This window comes from Grammomys surdaster, unplaced genomic scaffold (assembly GCF_004785775.1).
Source record: "Grammomys surdaster isolate TR1022 unplaced genomic scaffold, NIH_TR_1.0 224, whole genome shotgun sequence".
In the NCBI taxonomy this organism is placed as follows: domain Eukaryota; kingdom Metazoa; phylum Chordata; class Mammalia; order Rodentia; family Muridae; genus Grammomys; species Grammomys surdaster.
This window is the reverse complement of record NW_021604669.1, coordinates 2960129-2969832: the sequence shown is the minus strand read 5'-3', so window position 1 is coordinate 2969832 and position 9704 is coordinate 2960129. Positions and strand designations below refer to the sequence as shown.

At 45.8% G+C, this 9704-nt stretch overlaps 1 protein-coding gene across 1 annotated transcript in view; it reads right to left on the bottom strand.

Annotated features, from left to right (window-relative positions):
* Positions 1–9704, bottom strand: part of Col22a1 (collagen type XXII alpha 1 chain) — a 236740-nt gene that overhangs the window by 91215 nt on the left and 135821 nt on the right. The window contains exons 32-38 of the mRNA XM_028773262.1: positions 7272–7304; positions 6485–6538; positions 6177–6230; positions 5367–5420; positions 3436–3489; positions 2752–2805; positions 466–570 (exon numbers count right to left, since the gene is read on the bottom strand). Coding sequence (XP_028629095.1) covers positions 466–570; positions 2752–2805; positions 3436–3489; positions 5367–5420; positions 6177–6230; positions 6485–6538; positions 7272–7304 — 408 coding nt within the window. The remainder of the gene's footprint in view (positions 1–465; positions 571–2751; positions 2806–3435; positions 3490–5366; positions 5421–6176; positions 6231–6484; positions 6539–7271; positions 7305–9704) is intronic.

The window sequence follows — 9704 nt, the reverse complement described above, 5'->3', positions numbered from 1 at the left end:
GCGCCACAACCACTGGGTACTTTGAAACTTGTTTGCATGACTGGCTTCCATTGGATCCTGAGCCTGCAACCTGAGCTCCATGTGCTTCAAGCCGGTTGGGAGTACAGCTGCCATATGTCCCCATTTGTGGTTTTGCATATCCAAGGATCCAGTTTCGTGTGGTCAACCACAGGCTCAAAGTATCAAGTCACAGATTTCAGCAGTAATTCATGAGTTAGTAAAAACTGTCATGGAAATACAGTGTTACAAGGTTTCTACTTTATTGTTACCTTTAAGCATGCTGATTGGCAGGACTATGTCCCTGGACCAAGGGACATCTTGAGCTTTACAGTACCCCCTTCCCACCCAGCTTCAGTGCATCAACTATGGCTCATTTTCTACAATGAGTCTTGGCTTTTGCCCTGTTCTCTTTCCTCCTGTAAGCCTGGCTTCCCAAAGCTCAAAGGATGTCAGGCCACCACCTACCGGCTCCCCATCCTTCCCTTTTCCTGGTGGTCCAGGGAGGCCAGGAGCACCAGGATCTCCCCGTGGACCAGCTGGCCCCGGACTGCCTTCTTCCCCTGCTGTTCCCTGGGGAGAAAAGAGGACCTTGATGAGCATTAGCTACAGGTAGCCGGAGCCTGCATGGCAGCTTTCTGAGCTGCCTATCCCTCTAAAGCATCAGAAGACAGACTGCTCAGTGGAGGTCAGACGTTGAACTCTGCTCCCCCCACATTCATATGCTGAAGTCCTTTCTTCCAGCAGAGCCTCCACGGAGCCTCACCCTGCCTGTCTTTATCCCTTCTCTGATGGGGAAATGCAGGATAATTAGTTAAGGCTCTCAAGCAGGAAAGGGAGAGGGGCCCCTTCAAGTCTAGAGAGCAAGGTGGATATTCCCAGCTTCCAGACAGACATGGCACCTGCTAAAGAAAGAGTAGGTATGAATTTGAGGGAAATTTGTCCTTTTGCAGAGATCTGGTCCCTTCCAACCCTGGGCCTTGCTCCCAGTCATTCTTTTTCCACAGTCAAGAAAAGGTGTTTGGCTCCCCCTAGAGGTTAAATGAGCCAACAACACACAGAAATGTAATTTGGATAAATTCCTTTTAAACTTAGGTGCTCTGTCTCTGCAATTTTAGGTGGCGTTATCTTTTTTTAAAAAAAGAAGCACCTACAGGGCATTGTGGCATACATTTATAATCCAAGGATTCAGGAAGAAAAGACATGGTGCTTACTGCAAGTAGTACACTACCCAGGTCTATACAGAAAGCTCCTGACATTCAGGACACACACAAACATCTTGCTTTTGTACTACCCAGGGATTAGTATTAAGCTTGTCGTCAACAGATCACAAACCAAATATATGTTCTACAGTTTGTTTTTCCTCTAAAATAAATCATTTTTCCTCTGAAACTCATATTTTAAAATCAAATCTTTTGCTAAAATGAAAAAAGTACCACTCACTCTTCTTAAAATTTTACCACAATAAAACCATGAAAGGTAAAAAATAAAAATAAAAAGTGATAATTTCTGACAATGTTTCCAAGAGAAGGAATCTATTTGATGGATTTGATTTGGAGTGGCCCTCACCTCTAATCTCAGCATTTGAGAGGCTGAGGCAGGGGAATTGCCACAGATTAGAAGCTGGCCTAAACTACAGAGTGAGTTCAAGGCTAGCATGAGCCACAGAGTGAGACCCTATCTAAAAGGCCAGCCATGTTTGGGCAGTTGTGTAGACTGCTGTAGACAATACATCTGGAGAAAGGACACCTGATATGTGATGGGTCAAGGCACACCATCACCTCCTTGTCACATGTTCTCTCCCAAGGCTACGCCCCTGCCTACAGTCCTTGGGGTGATGTTCATATGCTTGGACCAAAGCTCCTTCTGCTATCCTCACTTTACAGCTGAGCAAATCCAAGTGCATCTAGAGTGCTATTTGTTAGGGTGGTAGTTTCTCAGCCTTGGTTTTGTTGACACTGAGGATGGCTGAATCTTGTGAGTGATGGGAACAGCATCCTTCACTGTTTTTTGTGATAGTTGAGGAAGAATCCTGTTCTGCATATGCTAAGCCAGGTGCAGCCCCTCTCCTTGGTGTAGGGACCACCAAATGTCAAGAGGTGGTGGGACTGTTCCTACTGGATAACATTTCTCATCCTAGTTCAGAGTCCCACAACTCAGACATAGAACCAGCCTTTAATGGGTCTAAAACTCAATATCTGCCTTGGGCACTGATGAACACTGTAGGTTTCTCAAGCCCTGCCTTGGCATAGCTAACACGGATGAGGACCTTCCTTAAAGCACATGGCCATGTCAGAGCAATGTGCAGAGGGACTGAAGAGGGTGCCTGTTCCTCCTAGGCCTGTGGGCTCGTTCTAGTTGATAGAAAGGGGGATTCTTTTCTATAATAAACAAAATGCTTTCTCAGGCTTGGGAAGGGTTCCCTGGTAACCATGATGCCCAGTGGATAAGTGGATCACTGAATTAAAAGTAGACTGTACACTGGGATCCAGCTCTGCTGCTCACCAGCTATGAGATACAGAGCAAATAAAGTCGCTCAGAGCTTCTGTCTACAACGGTAAAGGGGACATTGCTCTGAGCCCTGGGTGAGCAATGAAAGTGAGAGAATATGAGACCTCACATTCCCCTCTCAGCCATACAGTCCTTTCTAATGCCTGGGCCCTAAGCCAGCCCTGAGCAGTCTGAGCTCCTCACCTACTGGCCGAGTGAAGCCTAAAACAATAGATGCCTTCCTGCAGTCTACATTGCTCTTACCTTTTCTCCACGCTCCCCATCTTTCCCAGGGGTGCCTCTGACACCAGGGGGACCCTGAAAAAAAGAAAGGTTATTCACATGGTCAGTTTTTGATGGATATTAGCCCCCTGGATTATGTTAACGGGCCCCTTTCACTTCCGCTCATGTATTCCCCATCCAGTTTTAAACTCGCTGTTGCCCATGTCCTTGCCAGAGTCTGCTCCTAGAGCTTATAACAACAAAACTTTGAGAACGGGTATGGTCTGCTGAGTGCTTGTCTCAACAGCCTCAGTCTTTGGGTAGGCAGACCAGGTGAGGGCTGACATCAATAGTTTCTTTAAACTCAAAAATCTGACTTGGTGTCAGAGACCTACTGTTTAGTGTCAGTGGTGTATCTACCAGCCATTGGGACCCTTATTTCTAGATTCACTTATTTCTTTGAAGGCAAACTGTGATGTTGATTCCAACATCAGTGAAATGTACAGCCTCTCTGTCACACCAAATCTATCTACAACCCAGGAAGCTGACATGTTGCCTAGAACCTTGGGTTGGTAATGTTCCATCTGGGTAGCCCTCATCAACACATTGTTGATAATGCTGCCCACAGCTCTATGTGGATGGGAAGGAGGAGATGGGAGTGAACAGAGGCAGACACTGAAGGTTCACAACCCACACCAACATGCTTTCTCTCTTCATAATACTCACCAAACTTCCTGGCGGGCCACTGAGACCTGGAGGTCCTGCAGGTCCCGGAGCACCCTAAACAGAGATGGAGCAATTGAGAAAAGCCAAATGTATTGACTAGAAATAACTAAACCCAGCCATTCTCCATACATGTCTCACACTGAGTTCACCCTGGACTGCTGGAACAGCTTCTAAATGGACACTCATAGATATTAGGAACTTGCTCTTCGTTGGAGTATAGTATCCCCACCCCCAGTGAGACTCAAGTGAATGGACTTGGGAGTAGAAGGAACCAGAGACAGGAAGACTCTCACAGTTCCTCAATCCCAGGCACTGGGGTGGGAAGTGGGGATGGCAAGAGCGGGCAGAAAATAAATAAAGCCCCTCGTCATGCCTAAGGAGTTTGAATGATCATCAGCCTTGATCTTATGCATAGAAATAGAAGAGGGAATTGTTCAGCGTTGAGTTATGAAGAAAAGGCCCCTGGCCCACTGAGGTGTTAAAGGACCCTAGACAAGCCTTGTGAAACACACCAGTGATAAGGGTTGGGCAGTGGCTGGCAAGGAGATGGACAGAAAGAAACTTTTGGAGAGGGGAAGGGGGAGGGGTAAGGAAATCAAGAGGCTGCATGACTCTGGGAAGACCTCTTTAAGGCAGTGCCATGCTGAAGATGCTGGCACCATTCGCAGAGCAAGGGCACCTGGGGAGAGAGGGGAGGAGGGGTGTGACTGCGGGTGCTTGCGCCTGTATACACATGACATGTATGTGCTTGATTGGATGGTCAGTGATTGCTTCCTGGAGTGGATTTTAATTAGAACTTGATGGTAGGTCATGGCTAGGCAAGACTGGTTCTGATGAGGGCATTTCAGGAGGGTCAGTGCCATGGAATGAGAACTGGAAATTGCTTAGGTGCACTCTCACAGATCACGTGTCCTTCCGGTCAGAAATCACAGAGCGCACTCCCAGCCTCCTTTCTAAACTGCTTCTACTCTACTCAGGCTGAGAACAGGCCAGGCTGTCTTTGCTAGGAGAATACCTGTCTCTGCCCCTTCTGTGTCATTAGCACTAACCTCCATTCATACCTGATCCCATCTCTGGTAAGCCGCAGTCACAGGTGGCCTAGTCACATAATTGTATTTTGGCTAGTGAATTTGGTCTGTAGCTCCAGAACTAGACTGGACATTGATGCTCCTTGTGGGAGACCAGGCAGGTCAGTCTGGCTCTGTGTCCATCTAGTACCATGGAGATCCCTGAGCGCTACAGATTTGGCCATGCAACACAGCTCCATGCAGTCCTAGTGAAAAGCTCTGAAATTAAACATACTTTGTGGCCAGGGGAGACAGGAACAGCAGCCTAAGAGCTCAGAAAGTGCCTGCTGGAAAATAACTATCTGTACAATCAATGCCTTGTCTGCCACTTTGTGTTTGAGGGTCTGTGTGAGAGACAGAGACACACAGAGAGAGACAGACGTAGAGAAAACAAAGACAGAAAGAGGCACAGAGACAAAAAGAAAAACGGAGAGACAGTTGTGGAATTGTGGATCAGAAACCAAGCCCAGTCCTCAGAATAGCAAACATCTGGGAGTGGCTCTCTTTGTGCAGCAAAGATCCTTTGTGTGTCCTTTGCAAACTAAATATTTCTCTTGCTGTTGGGCACACAGGTACCACCTGGGTTAACACTGGGATTGTCTTTGTAGCATCCATGTCTGTCCAGGAGGGAATTTATCTCAGGGCTGGACACATGAACAAAGTCCAGGCCTGCTGGAACACTATAGAGATGAGGGCATCTCCGGTTATGCTTCAGGTTCAAATGGCCCCTGGAGAGCTCCATCAATGTGGATTTGCTTTCTTTGCCACATCCCAGTTGGTTCAGAATTGTGAGACAGGGAAAAGATGTTCATCTGGGCCACCCCTTCTAGGAAGTCCCCAGATGTCAGGCAAGACAGGACTCACAGGGTTTCCAGCTGCTCCAGGAGGACCTTGTGCACCATCATGCCCCTTGGCACCCTGTGTAAGAGAGAACAAAGGAGGTAGGTCAGAGGCCTGAGGTCACAGACAGTGCTAATCTGCTACTCAAACCTGACTCATCAAAACGAAAAAGGATGGAGCAGAAACCAGGCTCTGTTGGATGCAGGGAAGCCTCCATCACTGACCCTGCACATCTTCATCACTATCCATAAAGTCATCCACTTATTATCATTAACTCGTTACGTAAATGAGGCAGAGAGTTGGGCAACCTTGACCGTGGGGGTTTTAAACAACTAATAGGCTCTTGCCAACTACATAGAGTCCCTTTCCTTCCTCTCTCAAATAACTGAATCATCCTCTCAGCCCAAACCACTCCTGAAAAATAAAATAAAGATGCTAATATGTACCGGACATCTTCTGAACCTACTTGCCCATCAATTACTGGGGGAGGGAAGCCAGGTTTCTGCATCTGAAAATGCACTGGACACCAAGAAAAATCCTGCTTCCTGGGCAGCCTCACTCAAGGACATTCTGAGTCTAAGGGATCTTTCCTTAGCCACAAGAAGCCCTGTAGTGGAAGAGCAGGGACAACTAAGACCCCAGAGACTGTTCCAGGGAGTTGTTTTGGGGGGTCAGTTTTGCAAGGTGCTGGGAATCTTAGCTCTGTCATAGCCCATACCTCCATATCTACTGCCCTAGTAAGAATTCTCAAAATGTCAACTAGGAAGCTGGTGGACAAGACATGATGGGGTAGCATGGTTCAGAAACTAACAAGTGGGGAAAGGGCTCTCTTACCGGAGGTCCAATGGGTCCCCGAGGACCCCATTCTCCAGGATGGCCCTGTGGTCCCTGCAGTGAAAGAAAAATGTCCAGTGAACTAGAAGATGGAACCAGGTTTGGGTACGTGCAATGGTTATAATCTGAGATCCACAAAAGCCATAACATCAAAGTCCTAAGAATTGAAACAGGCTACATTCTATTTACTAATTCCTCCAGTATGTAGAGCGGCCAGTAGGGTTAAGACCTAGAGCCAGACATGCATGGATTCCTTGTCTTTAGCAAACTAGGGAAATGGTGGGCAGTGTCCAGGGTGTGTGACTCACCAGGGCTCCAGGCTCGCCAGGGTCACCCTTTTCGCCTTTAGGCCCTTGCTCTCCCTGTTGGATAGAAGCATATGGTACATGTAACTCGAGAGTGACCCCATCTCCTGCTTTTTAGCACATCAGCTCCACCTCTCAGAATTGACACAAGATCACTTCCATTTCTCTGGCGACCATATCCAAGGCTGTTCCTGTTGGCTGGATTGGAGGCTCAGAATGATCCTGATTTATTGTTCAAATCTAAGAGTGAGAGGTTTTGCTTCATCAAAACAGAACCCCAAACTGGCTGTGGAGGTGATTTCCATCTTCTTATTAAGTGTTTCAGTGTGTGCAGTAAACTATGGAGGCTTAATTTCCTAGAAGCCTGAATGGAATATTGTGGAAATTCTCTCTATGAGGCAACCAGTTTGATGGACTGAGAGCTTAAAGTCTTCCCATCTTCAGTCTCTTTGCTCCCAACATTGACAGAGACTGTTCTGGCAGTTCTGATATCTCTAGTTTCACAGAAACCAGTAGCTCTGGGCATAACAAATTAAACTCTGCACAGAGAGGGACAGCCTTTGTTCTTGACCACTGGGTGATGTCCCTAGAATGTCTGCCTGCCATGAGAACCAGTTTCTTGCAATAATTTGTCCCCTTCTGTTTTCCAGGACAAGTTCTAGAATCCTTGAGGCTGCCTAACCAGCATGAAGGGCTGAGAAATGAACCCCTACTGCCACCCCCACCCTTGCCCTGCAGCATCACCAGATGAACTGAGGCCACAGGGTGCACAGGGCCCACTGCTACTTACTGGCATTTTTGGATGTGGTGTGAACATTGATGGCTGAAAAGGAAAACCAAACAAGTTAGAAATCTCAGAATCAAAGGAGCCTTCTGTTTCATTTTTAAAATCCTGCCAAACCAAAGAGCATAGACTTGAAATGCTTTTTTATATTTGTCTTTTGTGGAAGGTGTTAGTTTATTTTTAAAAACTCTGTGTGTGTGCGTGTGTGAGTGTGTGTGTGTGTATGTGTGTGTACCATGTATTTTAATCATATCCATTTCCCACTCCTTCCCTCCAATTATCCCCAGATTCTCTCAGTGTTATGTTCCTCCCTCTCAGCCTCATGTCCTCTTTCATTAATGAGCCACAGAGTATTATTATTGGTGCTTCCCATATGTAAATGGTATAGAATTATTCACTGAAGCACAGGCAACCTACTAAGGGTAAGTGGCCACCCTTACCAAAGAAAAATAACTTATTTGACTTGTGCTTTTGAGGCAGAATCTCATGTCTCTCAAAGCTGGCTTCAAACTTTTGAAATAGCCAAAGATGACCTTGAATTCCTAAGCCTTCTGCCTCTCTACCTTCCAGGTACTGGACATATATGTGTGTCCAGTTTCACATGTGTCCTTTATTATCATTGAGTTTGTCCAACAGTCAGCTTTAAGTGGTCAGCATGTACCCATACATTAATGATGGGATGTGCAATCCATAGATTTAGATGCTCCATGATCCCATACCTTCTGTGACTCCAGATATCTTTTAGTAGCTTCTCTGCCCTCATCAGGAAGAGGCAGATAAAGCCTACTGGAAGCCAAAATGGAATACCCCATGAAGGCAGCTGGAAGGCAGCCTAGGACACTGAATTCGGGTATCTATCTTTTCCCAGTATTATCACCTGACTTGTGCTTGCAAGGGACAAAGGTGAAGAGACTAACAAGGGAGCCCAGCCACTGGCTCATGGAGAGGCCAGTGGAGACCATCATGAACTTCAGTGACCCTCCAGTCTTCCCACTACCCAGGCTGCCCCTGCTTTGTCTAGTCTCAATGCTTTCATATATGCTATTCCTTGGGCCTGGAACACTGCTCCCCTTCAACTGTGGCCTAGCCTGCGGGAGCCTTCTGGTTGTCTCCATAGATATCCCTTCTTCTTCTAGTACTCACATATAAATTAGATCATCTGAGTCCCCTTGGTATGCACATCAACTGGATGGCATTGTGTGTGTGTGTGTGTGTGTGTGTGTGTGTGTGTGTGTGTATGTGTCTGGGATTAGAGTGTATTCCTATCCTTGGAGCTTCTGTTTGTTTCCACTCATCTACATGTCTGGGTCTGTGCCAGCATCACGCTGCTTTAATTCCACAGCTCTGGAATGGTGACCCCTCCAGCACTATTCATCTTACTCAGGGCTTCTTTAGCTATCTGGGGTCTTTTTTGTGTCCAGGTGAATTTCAGGTTTTCTATTTTATTTCTGTGAAGAACATGGAACTTTTTATAGGGAGTGCAGTGAATCTGTAGGATGGTAGAAGATCAAGCAATATTAATTCTAAGTCCAAGAGCATGGGAAGCCTTTCTATGTCTTCCTCCATCCCTCTCTTCAAAGGTCTGTTTAATTGTAGAGATCCTTCACCTCCTTAATTAGGTTTGTTCCTAGATAAATTTAGACTTCTGTGAATGGAAACATGCCCATAATCTCCTTCTTAGCATGCTTGTTGTCAATAAATAGAAAGGTTTTTGTAGCTTGATTTTTTTTAATTCCACCACTTTGCTGAGGGTGTTGATTATTTCTAGAAAGTTCTGGTAGAAGCTTTGGAATGTTTTATGTAAAATATATCATCTCCAAATAGTTATAATTTGACTTGTTTTTGTATTTGTACACCTTCAATTTCCTTCCCTGAAGAGACTATAAGTTCTCTGTGAAGTCAGAAGGCTGCCAGTGGTTGGCCCAGAGCAAAAGCCCAAGGGACAAAATGAGCAGGCAGAGAAACATGGTGATTCACATAAAAGGTAAAATGTGGCTTCCTCTCTTTCCCTTCAAATCCCTAGTTCCAGACTTCTCCCAGTTAGACGGCTGTCTCGGTTCAGCCCAATAGAGCCCATGTTAGTGTTTACATAGGGCTCTGAAAATATGAAAATGCATAATTCTGTGCAAGAAATATAGTAATAGTAAACCTGAGTACATCACTGCCAGTTAATCACATGTGTCAAGAGATGATTTCTCCAGCTGGTGACAGGGCATGATCTGCCTCTGTCCTGTTGTATGGATGAGGAAACCAAAGGACAGAGACATCTGAATAATGTAGACTCAGGACCTGACGTCCACACAGAAGATGGAAGACACTTTGTTCCCAATGATCCACAAATTAATTTTTTTCCTCATTAGCATGTTCTATTTAGTGTGTTCATCCATAAAATTTCAAGACTCTAAAATGTGTGTGTATGTGTATGTATATGTAGGTGTG